Genomic DNA, 27,671 nt, shown 5'->3' with positions numbered 1-27,671 from the left:
CCAAGTCTGATTTACTACCACCGAGAAAGAAAAATTAGACAAGCATTAATTTGTAGATTTATTTACACATCAAAACAGTCATGGGGTTGAATTGACTTGGCCTGGTTTTCCCCAGTTCCAACAAGACGTCCCTCTTCCTTGCTGACCAAGAGGGCTTGCCAGTGTACAACAGGAGAGCTAGAGGGAAAATAGTGAGAATTAAACCCTGGTGATACTGTAGGGACCAATACACAAGGTCTGAGATGACTTGATCAGACAGTAACCAATCAGTCAGCGTTACATCAGACTGGGGCGGTAGTGATGACTCATCACGTCAGAGTATGTAGTTTATAACAAATTGCATGGGTCAGTGTGATGATCCAAGAGGAACATCCAACAGTACATTAACAACATCTTCCTAATATTGATCTGCCCCCCTTTTCCATTACAACACATATACACCGAGTGGACAATACATTAACCTGACCAGGTGAAAGCTACCCCTTATTGACATCTCTTTTTAAATCAGTGTAGATACAGACATGTTAAAATGATTTTTAAGCCACGAGACATGGATTGTGTATGTGTACCACCCAGAGTGTAAATGGGCAAGACAAAGATTTAAGTTCCTTTGAATGAGGTATGGTAGGTGCCAGGTGCACCGGTTTGTGTCAACTGAAACACTGCTGGGTTTGTCAAGAGCAACAGTCTCTTATGTGTATCAACACTGGTCCACCACCCAAAGGACAGCCAGCTAACTTGACTCCAATGCCGACCCACAGTTGTGTCACGGGCCAACAGCCCTGTGGAACGCTTTCAGACACCTTGTAGACAACTGAGGCTGTTCTGAGGGCAAACTCAATATTAGGAAGGTTTAATGTCCTCTATACTCAGTGTATTATAATACTGGAACCATAAGTCATTCCCACTACACACCTTCCCGCTCCACCAGCACAGCAACACTTCAGCAGCCAACGAGCTCTAAAAAGACAGAACAGTTTTAAAACCAAACAATTCCAATCTTATTTTACTAGACTACATTCAGAGCATTCTGAAACCAGATCAGGAGTGTCTAGTTCAGTCATTGCAGCCATCCAGCCAGCAGTCCAGGGTCTGGGATCAAGCCCCCACCCAGTCACCCTCCCTCCAGGCAGGCAGCCCACCTTACCCCTGTCCCAGAGACACAGGAGCAGGCTTGTCAGTGCCTGCCCAACCCACAGGAGGGCCGATGGGAGGCCAGACCTTTATCCAGCCCAGAGCACAGGACAGGATTGCCACCTGACTGGTGCGTTAAGTAGTGTGTTCATCATTTACAACATTCCAGAATGCTTAATGTGGAGCGTTACAATGCTGTCAAAAGTCACACACCTTTCCAAACACGGCAGACACTAGGACCTCAACCAGGGGGGCAGAAACCTAGAGGGAGAAAGTAGAAAAGCATGAAGTGACATTGTAAGACCTTGTAGTCAGACATGAGATCAGTCTATAGCAGTGTATTCTAATCCTGGGGACCCAAAACTGTCAACAAGTGTTTTCCCCCCCAGAACTAGGCTTGGGTGGTATACCAGGGTATTTGGAAAACAGGGTTTCACCAATAACATTTACATTATTTCTATGAAGTTTATATTAATAGCTACTTATGTATTTTACAGTAGGTCCAGTCACATGGTGTTTGTTTACAAGAATGAGACCAGAGCATTGTGAGTCCCTCACTGTTGACCAGGTGATCTAATTACAGGACAGAATTCACAACTCAACGTGTGAAGTGTTAATATGCTGGGACAGCACTGCCAGTGAAAACCTGAATACCACCCTACACCTGATTACACTCAAACCCTTGATTGAATTAGGTGAATAATGCTGCGTTTACACAGGCAGACCAATTCAGATTTCCACTAATTGGTGATAGGAAAGATCTGGTGTGATTGATCCTGATTTGATTACTCATGACTAATTAGTGAAAGATCAGAATTGAGCTGTGTCTAAACAAAGCCTTACACCTAGGTCCCCAGAACCAGGATTGTGAAACACTAATCTAGAGTATAGATCAGTTCAGTAACCAATCAGTCAGCTTAACATCAGACTGGGGCGGTAACAGGAAATCATCACTTCTACATTATAAAGGACAGAAGTTAATGGCAACAGATCAAAGTTGATCCTACACACCTTGAGGTAGTGCAGCAACAATTCTCCAGTGGCCAGGCTGGAACAGTTAGGACCTGGAAGGAACAGATACCAAATTAAACATTATGCAGAAGTACATTAGGTATTGCAGACTATATGCAGAGCATTCTGAAATGAGATCAGGCCCAGCTTCAGTCATTGTAGCCATCCAGCCAGTGGTCCAAGGTCTGGCTACAAGCTCCCCACCCAGACACCCTCCCTCCAGGCAGGCAGCCCACCTTACCCCTGCCCCAAACAGAAAAGCAGGCTTGTCAGTGTCTGCCCAACCCACAGGAGGACCGATGGGAAACCTGCGTTGATGCCAGCCACAGAGCACCGGACAGAAGCCAACCAACTGTTATGAATATCGATTCATCACATACAGCATTCCAGAATGTTCCAATTGGTGGGTGTGAGCTGTAGTTAAGCGTACATGGGAATTGTAGTTCCCTCAGTGATGTTAATGAGTAGGTAGAAGGTAGGTGGAGTTTGTAGCAAGTGCAAGAGGTGAAAGGTCAGTGAGTGAAGATGCTGTAAAAACACAATCATACACACCTTCCTGAAGACTGCAGACCCACAAGGACATCAACTGGGGGAGGAGAGTTGAGGGATAATTAAGTGGTATTGTAAGAACTAGTGGTCAGACATTAGATCAGTCTACAGCACAGCATTATCTAATCCTGGGGACCCACCACTCCTCTGGGTCCCCAGGACCAGACCTCACTGCTATAGTGTAGATCAGTTCACTAACCAATCAGTCAGCTTAACATCAGACTGGGGCGGTAACAGGAAATCATCACTTCTACATTATAAAGGACAGAAGTAAAGTCGATCATACACACCTTGTGGTAGTTCAGTAACAGGCATCTTCTAGTGACCAGTCTGGTACCACCATCAGGACCTGAAGGAGAGGAGTCCAAATAAACATGCTGAACAGCACTACATTAATACTGCTTTATTGTCTGATAGATCAGAGGGGTAACCAATCTAAAAGACAACTGATCCTAGACCAGCACTATCACCCTGAGAGACTAAATACATCAGTTATTTGGAAGTCAGTAGTTATTTGGAAGTCTAGTTATTCTAGTTACACTAGTTATTTGGAAGTCAGTATTCTTACCTCAATCCTGCTTAAACTGTATTGATGGTACTGCATGAAAATATAAATTAACTGACTACACCCTGAGTGGCCCATCCACCCCAGTCACTTGTGCTGCTACTAGCATTTCATGAATGATTCTGCATCTACTTCTTGATATTAAATCAAATAACAGCCATTTTGGATCAACAATGCAAAGCCAAATGATTTTGTGTGTGAGTCTCTGGTCCCATCAGACAGTTGGTAACCCCAACCAGCTGTCCCCTTGTTGCCCTGGCAACACCAGTGGGACAACCTTTGCAGGTTCTGTCGTCGACACAGGGCGTAAGACACGTGCGGGTGTCATCACTTGGAGCCAGAGTCACCACGACTACCAAACATCAACTGTTCACTCTTGTTTGCAGTGAGTTAATACTAGACTGGTTATAGCTTGTGGCTAAGGAAGAGGCTCTGGTTAAGATACAAGGACTAGAGATTCATTTCCCGTGACAATTACCGAACGTACTCATTAACCAAAACTCACCAGTCTAGTTGGCATCACGACTCCCTGTTCAGCCACATACAGAGGAAACCTAAGACAAAAGCTTCAAGATAATGTCTTGCTGGGGACCAGATACCAGGCAGGCACATGGAGGGGTTAGACATTACATATGTAGCCTTTATGACAGGTTACGTAGCCCTCTGCTGAAGTCAGCTATTCCTTTTCTCAACAGGAGTTCAGACGAACCAGATTCCAAAGAGAATATTCATCATGTTCAGCAGAAGGACGGGATCCCTCAAACATGTTGCGCTCAGCTAAACTGTACAAGTAAAAAAAGTTGTATGGGAATGTTATGTACATACCAATAAAATAATATTTAAAAAGGAAATCAAACTTCACATTGAACTACCCCTTTAAGGACAAATTAAAGACTGGTGTTAAAATATCCATTTAGACTGGATGGATCCATACCTGCATAGCTAGACCTGATAGACCTGAAGAAAGGATATGCTGATTCTTGATACTATTTGAATGGAACCACTTATAAGTCTGTGGAGGGGTGAGAATAATGCAGGAGAATAGACCACCATAGTAAAAGATAAAAACAAAAAAAAAACATTGGTTTTCTATATTTTTTGTTGTCCACAACAGGGTAACAATGTGTGTGCAAAGTTACACTCAAGAATGAGAGAGCTACATAATATTTGGTATGAAGTTTCCCAGGTGTCCCTCACGAGTTTTCCCAAATGTACACAAGTGGACAAATTGGTCCATTTGAAAGTACATACCTATAGAGAACATACTAAAATGCTTTAATAATAAAGTTTACACACTCCCAGGAATGTCATACGTAATGGATCATTAGCATCCCGACACAAAAGTTACTAACAGGAGACGCGACGAGAACGCTGATCCAATGCCTCCCAAAACAAGGAGTGATTTAAGATAAACGGCCACATTAGCAGCCAACACTGATCTAATGTCAGAAGTGTAACACCACAAACTGAGGGAGAAAACACACTACTTACAATTAGAGTATTCAGAACACCCACAGTCCTCTACACCAGATTGAGCTGCTGATGCCAAGGCCCATAGCAGTCTCTCTCTGTTGTAAAGCAGAGGGTAACACCTCTACACCAGATTGAGCTGCTGATGCCAAGGCCCATAGCAGTCTCTCTCTGTTGTAAAGCAGAGGGTAACACCTCTACACCAGATTGAGCTGCTGATGCCAAGGCCCATAGCAGTCTCTCTCTGTTGTAAAGCAGAGGGTAACACCTCTACACCAGATTGAGCTGCTGATGCCAAGTCCCATAGCAGTCTCTCTCTGTTGTAAAGCAGAGGGTAACACCTCTACACCAGATTGAGCTGCTGATGCCAAGGCCCATAGCAGTCTCTCTCTGTTGTAAAGCAGAGGGTAACACATCTACACCAGATTGAGCTGCTGATGCCAAGGCCCATAGCAGTCTCTCTCTGTTGTAAAGCAGAGGGTAACACATCTACACCAGATTGAGCTGCTGATGCCAAGTCCCATAGCAGTCTCTCTCTGTTGTAAAGCAGAGGGTAACACATCTACACCAGATTGAGCTGCTGATGCCAAGTCCCATAGCAGTCTCTCTCTGTTGTAAAGCAGAGGGTAACACATCTACACCAGATTGAGCTGCTGATGCCAAGTCCCATAGCAGTCTCTCTCTGCTGTAAAGCAGAGGGTAACAGCACAAGTAGTGCAGGTGATGGGAGATTTCATTTTGCACAGAGTACAACAACGCCTCCCTACTGTGCCCTTTTGGCCCCGAGGCACATTCAGGTCTGCAGTGATGTATTTTGGCAGGTGAACATCACTGGAGGCAGGAGTAGAGCGGACAGAAGGTGCTGCAGTGGACTTTGTGCCGCAGTCAGCAAGCTCCTGGATGAGCAGCTCTCTGAAGGCTAGCTGTGTCATGGGGGTCTGTCCACAGATCTTAGCCTTTTCCTTCTGGAGGATGAATGCATTCACCACAGCAATGTCGATGAAGTGATAGAAGAATGTCTTGTACCATTTCATTGTCTTGTGGAGAACATTGTAGTAGCCTATCAGAGCGTCTGACAGGTCCACACCTCCCATGCTCTTATTGTAATCCTTCACAGCATCTGGAACGGGGACATCTTTCTTGGTCCATGTCCCATTAGCGTCCTTCGCACGCCTGCGGATGTGATCGCCACTGTACGATTTGTGGATACTGGAGCACATGACCACCTCTCTGGCATCCATCCACTTCACAAAGAGCAGGTCATCTTTACGAATCCATCGTATGGTACCCCTTTCAGCCCTCTTAGGCATGTCGTTTACTTTTGTTTTGGGAAAACCCACTCCGTTGGGACGAATAGTTCCACAAGACCATACATTCAGCTTCCTCAGGTCTATAAACAGGGTAGGGCTTGTGTAAAAGTTATCCACAAACAATTTGTAGCCCGTCCCCAGCAGTGGAAAATCCAATAATTTCATTACGGAATCATAACCAAGTCCCATACCGGTGGCTGAGATGGACTTCCCCTCATACACAAAGAAATTCCAAGTGTAGGCACATGCAGAATCTGCCAAAACAAACAGCTTGTAACCCCATCTTGTTGGCTTGTTAGGCATATACTGTTTGATTCCAATTCTGGCCTTTGAGGCTACCATCCTCTCATCGATGGACAGGTTCTGGGAAGGCTGAAAATGGGTCTTGCATGCCTCAACAATGCTGGAGTAGAGAGGTTTGATTTTGCAGAGCCTATCAAAGCTTGCTGTGCCCTTCTTCTTGTCATTGTTGTCGTCAGCTTGTGGGTCACTAATATGAAGCGCCTGCGAGACGGTCAGAAACCTCTTACAAGACATGATAGTTGTAGGGAAAGGCAGTTGGTAGAGTCTTGAGCTTCTCCAGTAGTCCGTCAGTTTTTTCAACTTCACAATCCCCATATAAATGACCAGTGAGATGTAACAGTACAGGTCTTGGATGGAAATGGGCTTCCATGCCTTTTTCTTGCCTGCTTGCTTCTTAGCCCCATACTTGTTGGTGTTCGACACAAGCAAATCAAGAACTGACGAGGAGAAAAACATCTGGAAAAGATTAAGGTGGCTGTACTTTCCAGTCATGTCCAGCTGAGGTCCTGGCTGCCTTTTAGGTCGAAATGTTGGTCGAAGTGGCTCCACATCATCCTCTAGCACAGTGCGCCAACGGTCCTCTCCCTCGGTGGTAGTTGCCGCTGGTACACTGGCCCTCCTCCGCTTCTGGTCTGGACTCATAACACCTCTAGATGGCCGGGTGGGTGTGGAGCCAGAGACAGCAGCAGGGGTCAGACTGGAGGAACCAGTTCCTATGTTTGAATGAGTGTGGGATGGACTTGAATGTGGTTTCTTTGGAGATGGCTCCCAGAGGTCATCGGAGTCTCTACCTCTATTGAGGATAAAATATAAATTAAATGTTTAGAACTCAAGTTTCCTATTAGTTATTTTATTTAACCTTTATTTTAGCAGGGAGTGAGCACTGCATCAATACATCAAATACACAACACTCATCTATATTATATAGAGTATGGGGAACACAATCACTATGATGAAATATGTGGACCAATAGGCAATAAGACACTCAAAAACAGCATGTCATAGCCAACAGAAAATACACTTTGGCTATGCTAATACAGTGTATGCCTCAGGTCTATATAGCTATATAGAAATATCTCAAATGAATATGCAACCATTTAACCAACTGCATTAGCATGAGAAGCAAAAAACCTATTTTACTTACTGATCTAAAAGTGGATCTTCTCCTTCCAAAAATATTTCTTCCTCACTGGAATCAAAACTGTACTCACTCATGGAGTCCTCATCCATTAGTTCTGTGTCACTCTCCCAGTCCATTTCTGCAATGTTCTCATCCAAATTTGTAAACTTGGACTTCAATGTAGCTTTTCCACTAGTAGTAGCCATGTTCTTTTTTTAAGTTTTGAGAAAAGTTTGTAGAAGAGAACGAACCACTGCGTATCATTAACTACCGCGAGTCCTGTTTGCTTTCACCAGAGAATGAACACTGTTGCCCACAGCTCTAGCATGATGGTTGTTTGTAGTACAAAAGGCGTCCACATGCTGCTGGAAAGCCCAGCTCATTGGCTATCTAGCTTGATCGCTTTCAAAATGATAGGTGGTCCTTGGACCAAGACTCTGTCAATCAAGTGAACACCTGGTCTCATTGGTGCCTAACGATGGCTTACCTTCATTAGGCTAATTGACGTGTTGTGTAGCCAATATGTCAGAGGTGAATGTATCAAACAAGTTGCATTGATAAGTGTTCTGTTGTTGTGCACTATTCCCAAACAATAGCATGGTATTTTGTCCCACTGTATAAACTACTGTAAATTAGACACTGCGGTTAGATTAACGAACATTTAAGCTTTCTGACGATATAAGACATGTCGATGTCCCGGAAAGTTGGCTGTTTAAAATGCCTTTCTAGTCACATACTGAGCAGCAGCTGTCCAGATTTCAGGACAGGTTTAAAAGCAGCCCAGAACAGCCATCTTGTTTCAGGACAGTCAACTGTAAAACAAAAAAAAGAGGACATTTAACTAGACTACTCAGCAGGGTGTCAGGTCATTTAGCATCAACAGGAAGTCAGACAAACGAGATTCTAAAAAGGTTTATCATGTGGTTGCAGAGAACGATTGTTATTCTGGGAAAGACCTCCCTTTCTAGTGCACTACTTCTGACTAGGGCCCTTAAAGCTCTGGTCAAATGTAGTGTACTATAGAGGGCACCATTTGGGAAAGTTTCAGAACCACAACTTACCAGTATGTTGGAGTCCAACGCTGCAATTCCACTGACCACAGCACTCAAACCCTGAAGAATGAAAGGTAAACATTTTATTAGCGTGCTGATTGAGAAACCTGGATTTTCACAAAGCGCATCAGTGTCGTGGTCTGGAATCAGGTATTCTATAGAAGGAATCACAAAATAATGTTAGTTATAGTTTGGCTTCTATGAGAGGATAGAAGGTTCTTAAATAGAGCCCATCAGATCAAACAGTAGCTTCACAAAATAATTATAATAATCTGACATATCCTTGTCTTTGAGGATCATCATTTACAGACAGTCACTTATGAGTTATTTACCACATCCTGAACGTCCACCCCAAAGTGCACTTCCCCACTAAAGCTAGCACAATGACTGGAAGTCTTACAGGTATGTTCTAGCATGCTAGCTGATAACCATATACTTCACAGCTGCGCTAATGCTAGTTAATTTTCACTTATGAAACTACCCTTATCTTCTCTCATAATGGACACAGAAATTGTATCCACTGATTTGGTTAGTAGATTAAGGCCTCTGCCAAAATCCTTAAGTATCCCTTTAAGGTGAAGGGCTGAGAAGCGGGACACAACCAGGAGGAAAATTACAGAGTTCCATTTGTGAACAGACAACGTGCAGGCATATAGAACCCGATATTGGTAGCGTCGTAAATGGAACCTTATTTCCAATACCGTGTAACGTACGCTAACCCCATTCTGTACAAATGTGCGTAACCGCAGCATTCAAAAGAGGCTGCAAAGAAAACTAATTTGACTGTGTTGACATCAAAATCTGGGGTGTGAAATACGTTTCTATTCAAGCGTTGATTGACATGGTAATGGCTCTATAGTATTGGAGAAAAGTTGAAAAAAACGGACCCCTCCGACGCTGCATGTTCCATCGTGACGTGTCATGGCGTAACGTACAGCACGCATAAAGCAACTAATTCTGTCTTACAGCCTCTCTCCAACAGGTGTAGCACTTCCCTCAACGTTTGAAAACAAGAAGGGGACAGGATACGGGTGGATACCTAGTCATTTTTTGCGTCATCACTGCAAGCTATCATGACTCCCAAAAGCCGCTGTTCACTTCTGAAGATCACTTTAGCACCGCCCTAAAAACCTGATTAAAATTCAACAAACCTTCAAATAGGCATGTAATGACACATTATATATACCCTTTATAGGGTTTAATTACATTTTAAAGGCGATAAGGTGATAAGTTGGACAGGTCGAGTGAAAAAAGAAGTTTCCCCACATGACATCTCTCCTCACCATCATACCCTGACTACACAGCTCCCTTCGCATGCGCGAGTGTTGCAAAATAAATGTTGGAATCTATGTTATTCAATTATTGCACCGACACTGCTCGCACACGTCAACGAGCGTCTGCGTTGCCAAGGGCTCAAATAGAAGTCATTCCTATTTCTGACGCAGACGCGCTGCAAGTCCTGTCTCTCCTATCTCCTCATTGGTTTATGGAAGCAGGTACACACGTGCCATCTCCTCATTTGTTAAACCCACGTGGGTGATTGAAAGACGAGCTGTGTCGCTGGTTGTCGTGGTAATATTATGGAAGTTTAGATGCCAATCACCATATAACTTCAAAGATGAAAAAGCCTGGAAAGAGGAGAGATGACCAGAAACGATTCGGTTGACCGTTTTATGTGCGGATTAGTTGTCGGAGTAGAGGACCTTGTGCATTTGAGGTAAAATAACTCAAATGTTTATATCCCAGGACAAATTAGCTAGCAAGTGCAAGCTAGCTAAATTGCCCTTCATGTTTAATGCTTTTCGACCTGTCCCCAAATTAATGTAATTGGTTCAGAGTTTGTTTTGATATTTTAACCTGGTGTGGTGATCGAGTCTGGTGTGGGGGCACATAATACATTTATGCACATGGTGCACGCGCTTGGGTCCGTGTCACGCAATAGGTTTAGCTTCCCCACCCGCCATTTTTAAAAAGACCCAACAGAGCTCATTGCCTTCTTGAATCATGCAGAGGTGGGCATCATGAAGGGCTCGTCATTGATTTTGTTGGAAAGGGGAGAAATTGTGCTTTACAAATGGTATTGATATTATAGTTGATCTGGAAGTATCACGTTTTTTTGGGCGCTAAAATAAGGTCAATTGTACGGACCAGCGCGACGTACAAAAGTGAGTTAGTTTAAGTTAGCTTACGTTACAACTTTTGACCAGAGCAATGTTTATTTTATTTAACTAGGCAAGTCAGCTAAGAACAAATTCGTATTTACTATGACGGCCTACCAAAAAGACTCCTGGGGAAGGGGAGCTGGGATTTGTTTTATTTTAATATTTTGGACAAAACACAAAAGACGCCACACCAAGTGATGCCAATTTAGCAATTTTGTTGCTGGATTTAGCAACTCTTCAGACTACCCTGGCAACTTAATTTTTTCAGTCAGCACCTAGCAAGAAATGTAGCTACTTTTAAAAATGTATTTGGAACTTAAAGCAACTTCTGAAAATTCACTCAAAGCTATAATGTACGCATTTCCCTGTCACACACTCAGTCACAACACACGTGTGTGGCTGCAAAAGTGCATTGTGAGTTAGGTCACCAGCAGGCGCTCAGCTCGTGCACAGGCAGCAGCAATTTCAGCAAATTGCAAATGATTATTGGCTGACTGCAGCATCATCATCATTAGTACGGGTTCGACAAGCCAAATTAATATAGTTGGTCACGAATGTTTGATCTTGAACAGAACTTACATCAACCAACATGTCTCAATCAAAATTGTACAGCCAAAAGTACAGAAAAGAGTGGGAGTCTGTACCTGAACAAACGACAAATCAATTTGAGTAACGTTATTGTATATTCTGCGTCACATCAACCTGTCTCTAGCAACTTACCCTGAAAATTAGACAGCACAAAACATGTTACCAACATGGCAGCAGCATAAAACATGGTACAAACATTATTGGGCACAGACAACGTGCAGGCATATAGAACCCGGTAGCGTCGGGAATTGAACCTTATTTCCAATACCGTTTGACGTTACTACTTTTGACCAGATCAATGTTAATCAGTAGTACACTTGAGAATACGTTGCCATTAGCGCAGCAACGACAGTCGAATCAGGGGCCAAATGCTACTCAGAATCTGGTAAGTTTCTTCTTCAAAGGCTGATTCGGTAAGAGAGTGATGGTGCAGTCACTCCTAACTGGAAAGCTATTCTACTAGCTAACACCAACATGGCACGTGGTAAGCTAGGTGATAACAAAAACCACCAAACTAGCCAGTTGGCAAACTAACGTTTGTATCGTTTTACTGCAGCAGAGTGAGTCGTTGTACCATGCATGGCAGACATTTCAGTAATATGCAGCTTACCTGATATGCATATTCTCTACCGAGTCATCGGCATCGTGAAAGGAGTAAAATAAAGTTTACACACAGAGGAGAAACCACAACAACCCGCTCACTGGAATGAAAATCCTTGAATGACCAGATGTCGCTGTCCCTCCTCCTCTTCCTCCTTCTTCTATGGTATAATGGCGTTCGCAACAATTAAATGTGCATTCCGCCACCTACTGTGCGGGTGGATAATAAGGATCCCAAAAAAGGAAAACATTTGTGTAAAAATTAATAAAATATCATACAAACTACCAAAAAAGAAATTAACTAAATAAAATCAACCTGCTTTTCTGTAAAAACCTCCTTCTAATCAGGTCCAACACAGCCTCAGAATCCTCCTGTGAGGGCAGGACATTTCCTGGTGACAAAAGTCCTTGTAGTCCTGCTCGGCAAAATCTTCTCTGGCTTTTTTTATTATTATTTTTTAGCTATTTCACCTTTATTTAACCAGGTAGGCCAGTTGAGAACAAGTTCTCATTTACAACTGCGACCTGGCCAAGATAAAGCCAAGCAGTGTGACACAGACAACAACACAGAGTTACACATGGAATAAACAAACGTACAGTCAATAACACAATAGGGAAAAAAAGAAAGTCTATATACAGTGTGTGCAAATGGCATAAGGAGGTAAGGCAATAAATAGGCCATAGTAGCAAAGTAATTACAAATTTGCAGATTAACACTGGAGTGATAGATGGGCAGATGATGATGAGCAGATGATGGTGTGTAAAGTCGTGATACTGGTGTGCAAAAGAGTTGCAGAAGATATAATGATATCCAGCCTCTTAGTCTTCTTGGACACTTGTCCTGTACAATTAATCACTGTGGCTATAAATACCACAAAATCCACCTTCACAATGAGTTTATCCAGATCAACCGATTTGATAGTTTGTGTGTATGCATTGAAATGTAGGCTATGCGTGCCTTTTTAAAAATGTATGTAGTTCTGTCCTTGAGCTGTTCTTGTCTATTGATGTTCTGTATTATGTCATTCTGTATTATGTTAAATGTTTCATGTGGACCCCAGGAAGAGTAGCTGCTGCTTTTGCAACAGCTAATGGGGATCCTAATAAAACACCAAATACTTTATTAAATTCAGTCACCCCACCATGGTTGGTGTTGGTATGTAACTGTTCAATTCAGTCACCCCACCATGGTTAGTGTTGGTATGTAACTGTTCAATTCAGTCACCCCACCATGGTTTGTGTTGGTGTGTAACTGTATGTTAAATTCAGTCACTCCACCATGGTTAGTGTTGGTGTGTAACTGTATATTAAATTCAGTCACCCCACCATGGTCAGTGTTGGTGTATAACTGGATATTAAATTCAGTCACCCCACCATGGTTAGTGTTGGTATGTAACTGTATATGAAATTCAGTCACCCCACCATGGTTAGTGTTGGTGTATAACTGTATATTAAATTCAGTCACCCCACCATGGTTAGTGTTGGTGTATAACTGTATATTAAATTCAGTCACCTCACCATGGTTTGTGTTGGTGTGTATCTGTATATTAAATTCAGTCACCCCACCATGGTTAGTGTTGGTGTATAACTGTATATTAAATTCAGTCATCCCACCATGGTTATTGTTGGTATATAACTGTGCAATTCAGTCACACCACCATGGTTAGTGTTGGTGTGTAACTGTATATTAAATTCAGTCATCCCACCATGGTTAGAGTTGGTATGTAACTGTTCAATTCAGTCACCCCACCATGGTTAGTGTTGGTGTATAACTGTATATTAAATTCAGTCATCCCACCATGGTTATTGTTGGTATATAACTGTGCAATTCAGTCACACCACCATGGTTAGTGTTGGTGTGTAACTGTATATTAAATTCAGTCATCCCACCATGGTTAGAGTTGGTATGTAACTGTTCAATTCAGTCACCCCACCATGGTTAGTATTGGTGTGTAACTGTATATTAAATTCAGTCACCCCACCATGGTTAGTGTTGGTGTGTAAATGTATATTAAATTCAGTCACCCCACCATGGTTAGTGTTGGTGTGTAAATGTATATTAAATTCAGTCACCCCACCATGGTTAGTGTTGGTGTGTAACTGTATATTAAATTCAGTCACCCCACCATGGTTAGTGTTGGTGTATAACTGTATATTAAATTCAGTCACCCCACCATGGTTAGTGTTGGTGTATAACTGTATATTAAATTCAGTCACCCCACCATGGTTTGTGTTGGTATGTAACTGTTCAATTCAGTCACCCCACCATGGTTTGTGTTGGTGTGTAACTGTATATTAAATTCAGTCACCCCACCATGGTTAGTGTTGGTGTGTAACAGTTTGACTTCATGTCTTGAAAAGGTTTTAATTTCATCACTACAGAATAATACCATAAAATACAGTTTTCCAGGGAGTTCTAGAAACCAGTTGAAGGAAAACTCCATCCAAAAACGATCTTTTGGTATTTGTTTCATTAGTCCGTTGTAACATAGTCCCAAAATGTTTTGCTTGTCAACAATCAAGTTCTCAAGATATGTAACTTTCAAAATACAGAAATCCCCATATGATGCATTTTGCAAATACCAAAAGACCGTTTTTGGGTGGAATTTTTCTTTAATGAAAGCATGCATCAGTCAGGTGAAAGGTTATTTGGCACCATGTCCAATGTCAGACTAAAACCTTTTTAATGCCACAGAAAATACCATCCATCTGAGTGATAAAAGGTATTTTATAACAATAATCTTATTTTTTATATACATTATCGCATACACTAATAGTCTTAATTCCTGATCAAATGTTGCCGAACCATTTTATGGCCAAGATTATAGGACAGTTGCATTCTGCTGCACTATCCCAGTTCACCACTAGAGACATACAGGTATTCTATCCAGTGGTGTTCTGCTGCACTATCCCAGTTCACCAGTAGAGACATACAGGTATTCTATCCAGTGGTGTTCTGCTGCACTATCCCAGTTCACCACTAGAGACATACAGGTATTCTATCCAGTGGTGTTCTGCTGCACTATCCCAGTTCACCAGTAGAGACATACAGGTATTCTATCCAGTGGTGTTCTGCTGCACTATCCCAGTTCACCACTAGAGACATACATGTATTCTATCCAGTGGTGTTCTGCTGCACTATCCCAGTTCACCACTAGAGACATACAGGTATTCTATCCAGGCGTGTTCTGCTGCACTATCCCAGTTCACCACTAGAGACATACAGGTATTCTATCCAGGCGTGTTCTGTTGCACTATCCCAGTTCACCACTAGAGACATACAGGTATTCTATCCAGTGGTGTTCTGCTGCACTATCCCAGTTCACCACTAGAGACATACAGGTATTCTATCCAGTGGTGTTCTGCTGCACTATCCCAGTTCACCACTAGACATACAGGTATTCTATCCAGTGGTGTTCTGCTGCACTATCCCAGTTCACCACTAGAGACATACAGGTATTCTATCCAGTGGTGTTCTGCTGCACTATCCCAGTTCACCACTAGAGATATACAGGTATTCTATCCAGTGGTGTTGTGCTGCACTATCCCAGTTCACCACTAGAGACATACAGGTTTTCTATCCAGGCGTGTTCTGCTGCACTATCCCAGTTCACCACTGGAGACATACAGGTATTCTATCCAGTGGTGTTCTGCTGCATTATCCCAGTTCACCACTAAAGACATACAGGTATTCTATCCAGTGGTGTTCTGCTGCATTATCCCAGTTCACCACTAGAGACATACAGGTATTCTATCCAGTGGTGTACTGCTGCATTATCCCAGTTCACCACTAAAGACATACAGGTATTCTATCCAGTGGTGTTCTGCTGCACTATCCCAGTTCACCACTAGAGACATACAGGTATTCTATCCAGGCGTGTTCTGCTGCACTATCCCAGTTCACCACTGGAGACATACAGGTATTCTATCCAGTGGTGTTCTGCTGCACTATCCCAGTTCACCACTAGAGACATACAGGTATTCTATCCAGGCGTGTTCTGCTGCACTATCCCAGTTCACCACTAGAAACATACAGGTATTGTATCCTACTAACCAGAAGAGGATAGAGGTAGAAAAAGGGTGCGCAGATTTTTTTATTTAACCTTTAACAGGGCAAGCCAGTGAAGAACAAATTCTTATTTACAATGACGGCTACCAAAAGGCAAAAGGCGTCCTGCGGGGACGGAGCCTGGGATTCAAAATAAATACAGTACATAAAGAGAGACCTAAGAGAACATAGCAAGGCAGCAACACAACACATCATAGTAGCAACAATACATGGTAGCAGCACAAAACATGGTACAAACATTAGTGGCCACAGACGACAGCACAAAAGGCAAGAAGGTGGAGACAATACATCACACAAAAATGCCACAATGAGGTTTGAGACGGATGGGAAACGGGACTATCATTCGCTGGAAAATGTGTTGCATTTCATTAACTAGGTAGACCAGACCCAGCTGCTATAGAGAGCAGTTAGTAATGGCATCTTGTTAGGCACAAACTCCGCCACGGTTCGTTGGACAAATCCTTTGGGAAAATGTTTTGACATCAACACTGAAAACAAGATCTGTGGTAAATTCAGGCGTAAACCTTTTTCCTGAGATCAGCTAACAGTCACACAATTGAAGCATTTGTACTGAAATTAAAAGCCCCTGCTATAATGGTCAAGTTAACGGATCTCAGAAAAAGTATAATCTCCTAAAAGCCAATTTATGCTCGACAGGAAAATGTGATCGGTGCCATATGACTGGTGTGACGCAGACCAGTACTAAACGGCACACAATATGAACTGTACAGGACGGCTTTTTTCTCCTGTTGTTCACCAAAATTCTAATATAAGGCTCAATCTGTGTCCGGGAAACTAGCCTCAAGCGCAAACGCTCATACCTTGTAGTGAGCCCAAATTCTCTACCCCTGTGCTTCACAGCCAACAGATGGGCTTAATGGCGCTACATGGTCAAAAACCCGATTGATTCCACCGTAGGTATGGTTGAAAGAACCAGAGGTAACTCATTTGGGGGGTTTTCGGGACTACTGGAACATTAATGTCCATGATACCGCCCGTTAAATATACCAGAATTTACTTGGATGAATGCTTCATTTAACCACCATCTTTAGCGGTTTTGATATCAGTGTAAACCAAGTCTGTTCCATATATTAGCTATAAAATTGTCCCACCGTATCGTTAAAATAGACTCCATGATGAAACACGCATCTCACAATAAATTCCTCCCAAAAACACAACGGCTTAAAATAATTCAGTCAACTTTCTATAGCCAGTGAACAATGTCAATCCCGTTACATGTGCAAGTTTATAACCACCTAGAATAACTACATAATGATATGAAGGAAATGTCACATTGTTCAGTATTGATTTCAGACCACATGGTTCATTCAAAATGGCCAAATTCACCAAGTCTGATTTACTACCACCGAGAAAGAAAAATTAGACAAGCATTAATTTGTAGATTTATTTACACATCAAAACAGTCATGGGGTTGAATTGACTTGGCCTGGTTTTCCCCAGTTCCAACAAGACGTCCCTCTTCCTTGCTGACCAAGAGGGCTTGCCAGTGTACAACAGGAGAGCTAGAGGGAAAATAGTGAGAATTAAACCCTGGTGATACTGTAGGGACCAATACACAAGGTCTGAGATGACTTGATCAGACAGTAACCAATCAGTCAGCGTTACATCAGACTGGGGCGGTAGTGATGACTCATCACGTCAGAGTATGTAGTTTATAACAAATTGCATGGGTCAGTGTGATGATCCAAGAGGAACATCCAACAGTACATTAACAACATCTTCCTAATATTGATCTGCCCCCCTTTTCCATTACAACACATATACACCGAGTGGACAATACATTAACCTGACCAGGTGAAAGCTACCCCTTATTGACATCTCTTTTTAAATCAGTGTAGATACAGACATGTTAAAATGATTTTTAAGCCACGAGACATGGATTGTGTATGTGTACCACCCAGAGTGTAAATGGGCAAGACAAAGATTTAAGTTCCTTTGAATGAGGTATGGTAGGTGCCAGGTGCACCGGTTTGTGTCAACTGAAACACTGCTGGGTTTGTCAAGAGCAACAGTCTCTTATGTGTATCAACACTGGTCCACCACCCAAAGGACAGCCAGCTAACTTGACTCCAATGCCGACCCACAGTTGTGTCACGGGCCAACAGCCCTGTGGAACGCTTTCAGACACCTTGTAGACAACTGAGGCTGTTCTGAGGGCAAACTCAATATTAGGAAGGTGTTTTTAATGTCCTCTATACTCAGTGTATTATAATACTGGAACCGTAAGTCATTCCCACTACACACCTTCCCGCTCCACCAGCACAGCAACACTTCAGCAGCCAACGAGCTCTAAAAAGACAGAACAGTTTTAAAACCAAATAATCCCAATCTTATTTTACTAGACTACATTCAGAGCATTCTGAAACCAGATCAGGATTTTAGTTCAGTCATTGCAGCCATCCAGCCAGCAGTCCAGGGTCTGGGATCAAGCCCCCACCCAGTCACCCTCCCTCCAGGCAGGCAGCCCACCTTACCCCTGCAAAAAGCAGGCTTGTCAGTGTCTGCCCAACCCACAGGAGGGCCGATGGGCAGCCAGACCTTTATCCAGCCCAGAGCACAGGACAGGATTGCCACCTGACTGGTGTGTTTAGAAACGCTTACATCATTTACAACATTCCAGAATGCTTCATGTGGAAGGAGAATTAAGATGCTGTCAAAAGTCACACACCTTTCCAAACACTGCAGACACTAGGACCTCAACCAGGGGGGCAGAAACCTAGAGGGAGAAAGTAGGAAAGCATTAAGTGACATTGTAGTCAGACATGAGATCAGTCTATAGCAGTGTATTCTAATCCTGGGGACACAAAACTGTCAACAAGTGTTTCCCCCCCAAGAACTAGGCTTGGGTGGTCTACCAGGGTATTTGGAAAACAGGGTTTCACCAATAACATTTACATTATTTCTATGAAGTTTATATTTATAGCTACCTGAGTAAATAGCTGCAGTCAACATTAGGGTTAGAGTCTGATTATTCAAAACTAATTAGTGAAAGATCAGAATTGAGCTGTGTCTAAACGAAGCCTTACATCTAGGTCCCCAGATCCAGGATTGTGAAACACTGCTCTAGAGTATAGATCAGTTCAGTAACCAATCAGTCAGCTTAACATCAGACTGGGGCGGTAACAGGAAATCATCACTTCTACTAAATAGCCAGCAGATGGCACCATTATTCCTTTCACATCTATTATTCAGTTTGTTCCCTGGCATCCCAACATGATCTGCCCAGCTGGAGAGTAGTGTCCCCTACTGACCACCTCCATTCAGGCTGCAAAGATAATTTTCTCCTGAACAAGCTTTAAATTGAAAACCATCCAAAAGAACAAAATGCAGACCACGATAGAATGGCTAATGCTAATTCCTTATGTTGCACCTTGCGTTCAGCCAGGACAGACTGCTGCAACCTCATTGGCTGAACATCAGGAAGTAGCATAGATTGCAGTTGATAAGTGAAATAATCTGCCAGCTGGTTGTGCTACACTTCTACACGCAGTAACTTGAATTACACACACCTTTGACTTCATTCACTGTCACAGCAAAGAACTTCCTTCTAGTGGCCAGTCTGGTACAACAGTCAGGACCTGGAAGAGGAGATTATCTATCTATATTAATGTGATAAACAGCAGTACAGCAAAGTAGCCCCATCTCTATAGATCAGTTCAGTAACCAATCAGTCAGCTTAACATCAGACTGGGGCGGTAACAGGAAATCATCACTTCTACATTATAAAGGACAGAAGTAAAGTCGATCATACACACCTTGTGGTAGTTCAGTAACAGGCATCTTCTAGTGACCAGTCTGGTACCACCATCAGGACCTGAAGGAGAAGAATCCAAATAAACATGCTGAACAGCACTACATTAATACTGCTTTATTGTCTGATAGATCAGAGGGGTAACCAATCTAAAAGACAACTGATCCTAGACCAGCACTATCACCCTGAGAGACTAAATATGGGAAAGTGCTGACAAGGGCCCTGTACTACATCAGGACACTAGTTATTTGGAAGTCAGTATTCTAACCTCAATCCTGCTTAAACTGTATTGATGGTATTGCATGGAAATATAAATTGACTACACCCTGAGTGGCCCATCCACCCCAGTCACTTGTGCTGCTACTAGCATTTCATGAATGATTCTGCATCTACTTCTTGATCTTAAATCAAATGGCAGCCATTTTGGATCAACAATGCAAAGCCAAATGATATTGTGTGTGAGTCTCTGGTCCCATCAGACAGTTGGTAACCCCAACCAGCTGTCCCCTTGTTACCCTGGCAACGCCAGTGGGTCCACCTTTTCAGGTTCTGTCGTCGACACAGGGCGTAAGACACGTGCGGGTGTCATCACTAGGAGCCAGAGTCACCACGACTACCAAACACCAACCGTTCACTCTGTTTGCAGTCAGTTAATACTAGACTGGTTATAGCTTGTGGCTAAAGAAGAGGCTCTGGTTAAGATACAAGGACTAGATTCATTACCGAACGTACTCATTAACCAAAACTCACCAGTCTAGTTGGCATCACGGCTCCTTGTTCAGCCACAAACAGAAGAACCTACAAAGACATATGCTTCAGGTTAAAGTCTGGGTGGGGACCAGATACCAGGCAGGCACATGGAGGTAGTTAGACATTACATATGTAGCCTTTATGACAGGTTACGTAGCCCTCTGCTGAAGTCAGCTATTCCTTTTCTCAACAGGAGTTCAGACGAACGAGATTCCAAAGAGAATATTCATCATGTTCAGCAGAAGGACGGGATCCCTCAAACATGTTGCGTTCAGCTAAACTGTACAAGTAAAAAAGTTGGCAACGCTGTGTAGATATCTATACAATAAACTTAATGAATGTTTTAACTACCACTTCCAGGACAAGACACTAGTGTTAAAATATACATTTAGACTGGATGGATCCTTACCTGCATAGCTTAGAGCAGCCCAGAACAGCCATCTTGTTTCAGGACAGTCAACTGTAAGACAAAATGGAGGACGTGAAACTAGGCTGCAACAAGACAGTCAAGCGAGGGTTCTTTACTCTGCAGGGTGTCAGGTCATTTATCATCAACAGGAAGTCAGACAAACGAGATTCTAAAAAGGTTTATCATGTGGTTGCAGAGAACGATTGTTATTCTGGGAAAGACCTCCCTTTCTAGTGCACTACTTCTGACTAGGGCCCTTAAAGCTCTGGTCAAATGTAGTGTACTATAGAGGGCACCATTTAGGACAGTTTCAGAACCACAACTTACCAGGATGTTGGAGTCCACGCTGCAATTCCACTGACCACAGCACTCAAACTTTAAAGAACAAAAGGTAAACATTTTATTAGTGTGAGGATTGAGAAATCGATGACCAACTGTTGCATTATATACAGTCACTCAGTAGTTCATGTCGTTTCACATAGGTTCAAAGTGAGCTAGTTTGTCATCCTTGGGACTGTAGCATCTTCAAGTGACTGGTTCCACAGAGTTCTGTCACTCAACCCACATGGCACCCCAGTCCCTATGCAGTGGACAACTTATTGACGAGACCGACTGTCCATACTCAATTGTGAGCCGCCCGATGGTACTCCCGATCACAGCCGGATGTGCCCTAGACCCCTGCGCCACTCAGGAGCAGTTCACACAGAATAGGGTGCCATTTGGGTTTCCACCAACATGTATACTGGTGGAAGACCAATCCTACCCGTAGTGGGGAACCCAGTTTGATCTTTGTTGGATGAACTCACCAGGTAAGGTAGTGTTAATCCCTTCAGGAAACTTCATCCCCACGTCTGTTAAAATGACAGAGGAAGTTAGTGTTTAGCTGTAAAGAACATTTAAACATACAACCGCTGCATTAGCTACAGTCACTCAGTAGTTCATGTCGTTTCACATCGGTTCAAAGTGAGCTAAGTTCATCATCATTGGGACTGTAGCACGTCCCGGTAGCCATCTTGTAGTTAGCCAGCCAAAAGGGGAAAATGCCTGCATCCAAAAAGTCACACCCTATTCCCTTTATAGTGCATGGGTCCTGGTCTAAGGTCGTGCACTATAAAGGGAAGTGGGGTACTAGTGTCTTAACATTTCACCAACCTGGATTTTCACAAAGCGCATCAGTCTCGTGGTCTGAATGCTAAAGGAATCACAAAATAAATGTTAGTTTTTGCCTGGCTTCTATGAGAACATAGAAAGTTCTTAAATAGAGCCCATCAGAACAAAGAGTAGCTTCACAAAATAATCAGACATATGCTTGTCAATGGATCATCATATAAAGCCCGGAAGTAGTGACCATATAGAAATGGTGCCATTAGAACTGTCCTGAACACCAGTGAATAAACTCAAATGGAACTCACCAGCACACATTCCTATTCCAGAATGGAACTCCAAGTGGAGATTCTGTTCAGATGCCTTGAAGTCAGGAAGTCATGTCACAAGTAATGCAGACCTGAGAAAAGAACACATCCATGTTAGTGACTTACTAGTCTGTATATTACTACAAGAGGCTTTGGAACACAGGACAAGGAGGCCATCAGATCAAAGTTAGCATCACCAAAAATCAGATATATGCTTGTCATTAAGATTCATCATTTACAGCCAGTCACGTGTGAGTCAGTTACCACCTGAAAGTCCACCCCAAAGTCCACTTCCCTATTTAGTTGAAAATCCATGACAGTTTGCCACGTGCACACAAATAGATACTTAGGGATTTAGGGCAGAGGACCTTAATCTACTTCCCCAGCCAGATAAAGTCATGGATACATATGTTATGTCAGATTCAAACTGAGGTAAATTAAATGTAGTTTAGCAAGCCAATGCTCACTAAAGCTAGCATAATGACTGGAAGTCAGCAGGTATGTTCTAGCATGCTAGCTGATAACCATATTCTTAATAGCTGCGCTAATGCTAGTTAATATTCACTTACAAATCTACCTTTACACTGAAATTGTATCCATTTACTTGGGAATTAGATAAAGGGCCCTGGCGAATCTCCTAAAGGCGAAGGGCTGACAAGCTGAACACATCTAATGATCCTGGTGGTAAGCCAACGTACTCACGTGTCAGTCTTCTGGACTTCCCTGGCAACTGTCCTGCATTTCTGTTGATCAGGGGGAAAGTTAGGGAGGTCCCTTTATGAACAGGCAACACGCAGGCATATAGAACCCGACATTGATATCGTCGCTAATGGAACCTTATTTCCAATACAGTCGACTACTTCTGACCAGATCAACGTTAATAAGTAGTACACTATTGAGAATTGGGTGTCATTAGCGCAGCGACGACAGTCGAATCAGGGGCCAAATGTTACTCAGAATCTGGTAAAGAATTTCCTTCTTCAAAGGCTGATTCGGTAAGAGAGAGTTCATTTTATCATCACCGTAGCAGAGACCTAACGTTGGGTTTATAACGACTTGATGGTCCGGTCACACCTAAATGGCAAGCTAGCATACTAGCTAACATGGCACGTGGTTAGCTAGTTGCTAAGTAAAACCACCACGTCATCAGGCATTTAAGTAATATGTTGCTTACCAGAGCAGCACATTCGAGTCGTCGGCATCTTGAAAGGAGAAAATAATATAAAGTCAACACTAATTGTAGTTACAACCCCAGTAGCTAGCCAGCCATTAAATAACGTAGGTTCTCATGTGACCTAGCTAGATGCGGACACGTGTTCTGCGAACGCAGCATTTCGAAACACGTTTTTTGTTTAAAAAAATTATAATAAATTTGCAAGTCTCTCAAACTACGAAAGTACAATCAGGTATTCAGAACAGGTCTGTGTAAATTCTCATCATCGAAAGACGTTGCAATGCTAACAGCCAGATATCGGCCTGAACATGAAATAAACAAATCAGAACAAAACATATTTGATACTAGAAGTCCATAATTTGTCTAGGGTAAATTCTAAAGATCAGTGGAACAGTTGAAACAAAAGGATGGCTTTAGATTGAATGCCAAAGTGGCGACTAGCTAAGTTACCTGTAGGTGCTTTCGCCGCATTCCGCTCAGTGTTGCCAACTAATTTCTAGAGGAAGTTCATTTGTTGCTAAATGACGTTGTGATGTCATTGCGTGATGCCGTCATTACATAATAACGTAAAACTTTGTCATTACGTAGACTCTAATTGAACACTTATTCTGTCATTGTTATATAGTGAAGTGTTCTGGACTGATGTAAAACTATATCTTGGCCTCAAATTGCATACAACCCATTGAAATTTCTAAGTTTGACATATTATTTTACTACACTGATTCCACAATTGAATGTGAATATGTCATAAATCTCTTTATTTTATTTGGAACATTTTTCATACACAAATCAAAATGTATGAAGAAAAAGGCCCTTTTCTTAATTTTTTGATCTGATTTGGAAAACTATTTAGAGTCTTTGAAACGTATACAAAACAAAATGTCAAAAAAACGTATTCGCAATATGTCTGTATTTGAATTGATATAATGTGGATTAGTTTTTTTTTCGTTTTTTTTCTCATTTCTTTGTGGAATCCCTCTGGCTGTTATGTTTATGTTTTGCATGTTACTGTTAATAAAAACAAAAAAAAGTGAAAAAATATATATAAATATCACACGGAAAAAAAAACATAAAAATAATCTTGGCGAAAAATATGATTTGACATTTGTTAGTTTAGATTTGTTTGTTTATTATCATATACTTTTATTTGTAAAATTAATATAAACACAACACATTTTATATTATCACATTTTTATTTTTAAACACAACACATTGAATTATTGAACAATTACACATTATTGAACAATTACATTTTATTTATTTTATTTTTCAAATCAAGTTTATTTTATATAGCCCTTCGTACATCAGCTAATATCTCGAAGTGCTGTACAGAAACCCAGCCTAAAACCCCAAACAGCAAGCAATGCAGGTGTAGAAGCACGGTGGCTAGGAAATACTCCCTAGAAAGGCCAAAACCTAGGAAGAAACCTAGAGAGGAACCAGGCTATGAGGGGTGGCCAGTCCTCTTCTGGCTGTGCCGGGTGGAGATTATAACAGAACATGGCCAAGATGTTCAAAATGTTCATAAGTGACAAGCATGGTCAAATTATAATCAGGAATAAATGTCAGTTGGCTTTTCATAGCCGATCATTAAGAGTTGAAAACAGCAGGTCTGGGACAGGTAGGGGTTCCATAACCGCAGGCAGAACAGTTGAAACTGGAACAGCAGCAAAGCCAGGTGGACTGGGGACAGCAAGGAGTCATCATGCCCGGTAGTCCTGACGTATGGTCCTAGGGCTCAGGTCCTCCGAGAGAGAGAAAGAAAGAGAGAAGGAGAGAATTAGAGAGAGCCAAGATTTTCAAAATGTTCATAAATGACAAGCATGGTCAAATAATAATCAGGAATAAATGTCAGTTGGCTTTTCATAGCCGACCATTAAGAGTTGAAAGCAGCAGGTCTGGGACAGGTAGGGGTTCCATAACCGCAGGCAGAACAGTTGAAACTGGAACAGCAGCAAGGCCAGGTGGACTGGGGACAGCAAGGAGTCATCATGCCCGGTAGTCCTGACGTATGGTCCTAGGGCTCAGGTTCTCCGAGAGAGAGAAAGAAAGAGAGAAGGAGAGAATTAGAGAGAGCATACTTAAATTCACACAGGACACTGGATAAGACAGGAGAAGTACTCCAGATATAACCAACTGACCCTAGCCCCCCGACACATAAACTACTGCAGCATAAATACTGGAGGCTGAGACAGGAGGGGTCAGGAGACACTGTGGCCCCATCCGATGATACCCCCGGACAGGGCCAAACAGGAAGGATATAACCCCACCCACTTTGCCAAAGCACAGCCCCCGCACCACTAGAGGGATATCTTCAACCACCAACTTACAATCCTGAGACAAGGCCGAGTATAGCCCACAAAGATCTCCACCACAGCACAAACCAAGGGGGGGCGCCAACCCAGACAGGAAGATCACGTCAGTAACTCAACCCACTCAAGTGACGCACCCCTCCTAGGGACGGCATGAAAGAGCACCAGTAAGCCAGTGACTCAGCCCCTGTAATAGGGTTAGAGGCAGAGAATCCCAGTGGAGAGAGGGGAACCGGCCAGGCAGAGACAGCAAGGGCGGTTCGTTGCTCCAGAGCCTTTCCGTTCACCTTCACACTCCTGGGCCAGACTACACTCAATCATATGACCTACTGAAGAGATAAGTCTTCAGTAAAGACTTAAAGGTTGAGACCGAGTCTGCGTCTCTCACATGGGCAGACCGTTCCATAAAAATGGAGATCTATAGGAGAAAGCCCTGCCTCCAGCTGTTTGCTTAGAAATTCTAGGGACAATTAGGAGGCCTGCGTCTTGTGACCGTAGCGTACGTGTAGGTATGTACGGCAGGACCAACTTTTTAACTAGTAAACCTACACATTCTGAACAATCATAGTTTTAAGCAGTGTATTGGTAGTTAGTTAACATGCTACCTAACTGATCAACAATTATAGGTACAGGCAAATAACAAGGTATATATGCTATCTTATTGAATAAGCAACTTAACTCAAATAATGATGTATGTGCTAGGCATCTCTCTCCAGCTCTCCCCAGGTTGTTGTGCTGCTTGGCTGGCTAGCTGCTCGATGGTTTCCTTCAGATTTTGCCACTGTTTTCGCACCCACTGCAGTACACACTGCCACCATCAGCTGTGTGTCTCCGCCAGTTCCAGAAAGCCCACTCCTTGCATACGTACTGTAAATATGATGGATCATAGATTGGCAAGGAAATCCTCTTCACTGTCCAACTGCATTGTCACGGAGCTGGAACCAGCAGTAGAGGATGGAGTGGCCTTAAAGCTGTATGCTGCTGTGGTGCCAAACTGCTGCAGAACTTCACTTGGTAGTTTATGCTGGTAACAGGTTTCACCAGCCAGCTTCAGTCCATACCGCACCAGGAGTATGGAGGTGAGAGTGTGCAGTGATATTCTATTTCTTAACTTTGACTTGACCACACTCATTTGGCTGAACAGCCGTTCAACCTCCGCATTTGAGCGTGGCAAGGAGAGGGCAGCGAGTGCAGCTTTGCACAGTTCTTCAAATGGATTTGACCCGGAAGAGTCCGTGTAGTTATTGACTTCACTCCAAAACTCGACCATATTTTCAGTTGAGTCCCACCTAAACAGATGGATGTTTCTCCATTGGGAAACAATTTTATCAATTGTTTGGGGCTGGTACCCCAGTAGCTCAGCTACTTTAATAATTTCAGTGGTGCCTTTATTGTGCTTTAGCGTTTCCTTAACACTGAACAAGGCCATGTTGTTTCGCAAGGCTTCAAGGTTGTCTGGGAGCCTTGCTTGCAGCTCCTTGCTTAAAGCAACAATGTAGTTGATGCACTGTCTCCGAATGACCTTTTTGTCCTCTGGCGCAAGACTGAGTTGGTACATGGTGATGGACTGAGATGTCCATCAATGGCATCATTCAGGACATCCATTTTTGCCATAGGGTTGACTACTCTGCTGCAAATTGATGTTAAGAGGTGTACCAGATTGTCCAAAAGCTTGACAGGATCTGTTTGCTCTCCCTCAAATTACTTCACTGCAACTGGATTGATTTCAAGAATGTCAGGTAGACATAGTTGGTCTTGTCCATGTACATAGCGTGGCGCACATCCACCATGTAGCAATGCTCACTGGCCTTGGTCAACTCAAAGTGGAGTTTCAGTTCTTCCCACTGGCTCAATATACGAGTTACCGCAGGCTCAATCGATAGCCAACGTGTGGCACACACTTTGGTGA

General features: G+C 42.8%; 2 protein-coding genes, 8 non-coding genes and 3 pseudogenes across 26 annotated transcripts in view; all 13 read right to left on the bottom strand.

Moving 5' to 3' along the window:
- Positions 1-27,671, bottom strand: part of LOC120036514 (piggyBac transposable element-derived protein 4-like) — a 140,825-nt gene that overhangs the window by 24,013 nt on the left and 89,141 nt on the right. For 3 of the 14 annotated variants that reach the window (XR_005474519.1, XR_005474516.1, XR_005474517.1), the window contains 3 exons: positions 18,623-18,670; positions 18,199-18,243; positions 17,282-17,456 (listed from right to left, as the gene is read on the bottom strand). The gene's annotated coding sequence lies outside the window, so the exon portion shown is untranslated. The other 11 variants (XM_038982959.1, XM_038982958.1, XR_005474514.1 and 8 more) reach the window with 10 other exon arrangements.
- On the bottom strand, positions 3-7,175 carry LOC120036519. Of its 4 annotated transcripts, XR_005474523.1 has the most exons (7): positions 3,765-7,175; positions 2,985-3,043; positions 2,698-2,731; positions 2,146-2,198; positions 1,348-1,395; positions 916-960; positions 3-177 (listed from the first exon to the last, which is right to left on the bottom strand). XR_005474523.1 is itself a non-coding variant. In XM_038982966.1 (6 exons), the coding sequence occupies exons 2-6, from the start codon at positions 3,007-3,009 to the stop codon at positions 79-81; spliced, it is 270 nt and encodes an 89-aa protein (XP_038838894.1). In that variant the 5' UTR covers positions 3,010-3,043; positions 3,765-4,046; the 3' UTR covers positions 3-78. The 4 variants fall into 4 exon arrangements, 1 of the variants encoding a protein (XP_038838894.1); XR_005474524.1 differs by lacking the exon at positions 2,698-2,731; XM_038982966.1 differs by lacking the exon at positions 2,698-2,731 and having other exon boundaries at positions 3,765-4,046.
- LOC120036598 lies at positions 246-319 on the bottom strand (annotated as a pseudogene).
- Positions 2,026-2,095, bottom strand: LOC120036574. The gene has a single exon (XR_005474577.1). It is a non-coding gene; the product is annotated as a small nucleolar RNA SNORD31 (small nucleolar RNA).
- Positions 2,875-2,949, bottom strand: LOC120036595 (annotated as a pseudogene).
- Positions 3,469-3,595, bottom strand: LOC120036546. Its single transcript, XR_005474550.1, has one exon. It is a non-coding gene; the product is annotated as a small nucleolar RNA SNORD22 (small nucleolar RNA).
- Positions 17,525-17,598, bottom strand: LOC120036597 (annotated as a pseudogene).
- Positions 19,029-19,098, bottom strand: LOC120036563. Its single transcript, XR_005474566.1, has one exon. It is a non-coding gene; the product is annotated as a small nucleolar RNA SNORD31 (small nucleolar RNA).
- Positions 19,605-19,674, bottom strand: LOC120036573. The gene has a single exon (XR_005474576.1). It is a non-coding gene; the product is annotated as a small nucleolar RNA SNORD31 (small nucleolar RNA).
- LOC120036533 lies at positions 20,176-20,302 on the bottom strand. Its single transcript, XR_005474537.1, has one exon. It is a non-coding gene; the product is annotated as a small nucleolar RNA SNORD22 (small nucleolar RNA).
- On the bottom strand, positions 20,621-20,692 carry LOC120036559. The gene has a single exon (XR_005474563.1). It is a non-coding gene; the product is annotated as a small nucleolar RNA SNORD30 (small nucleolar RNA).
- On the bottom strand, positions 21,316-21,378 carry LOC120036569. The gene has a single exon (XR_005474572.1). It is a non-coding gene; the product is annotated as a small nucleolar RNA SNORD29 (small nucleolar RNA).
- On the bottom strand, positions 21,790-21,853 carry LOC120036547. The gene has a single exon (XR_005474551.1). It is a non-coding gene; the product is annotated as a small nucleolar RNA SNORD29 (small nucleolar RNA).

The sequence above is a fragment of the Salvelinus namaycush genome, unplaced genomic scaffold, assembly GCF_016432855.1.
Source record: "Salvelinus namaycush isolate Seneca unplaced genomic scaffold, SaNama_1.0 Scaffold138, whole genome shotgun sequence".
NCBI classification, from domain to species: domain Eukaryota; kingdom Metazoa; phylum Chordata; class Actinopteri; order Salmoniformes; family Salmonidae; genus Salvelinus; species Salvelinus namaycush.
This window is presented reverse-complemented; position numbering and strand designations above follow the sequence as displayed.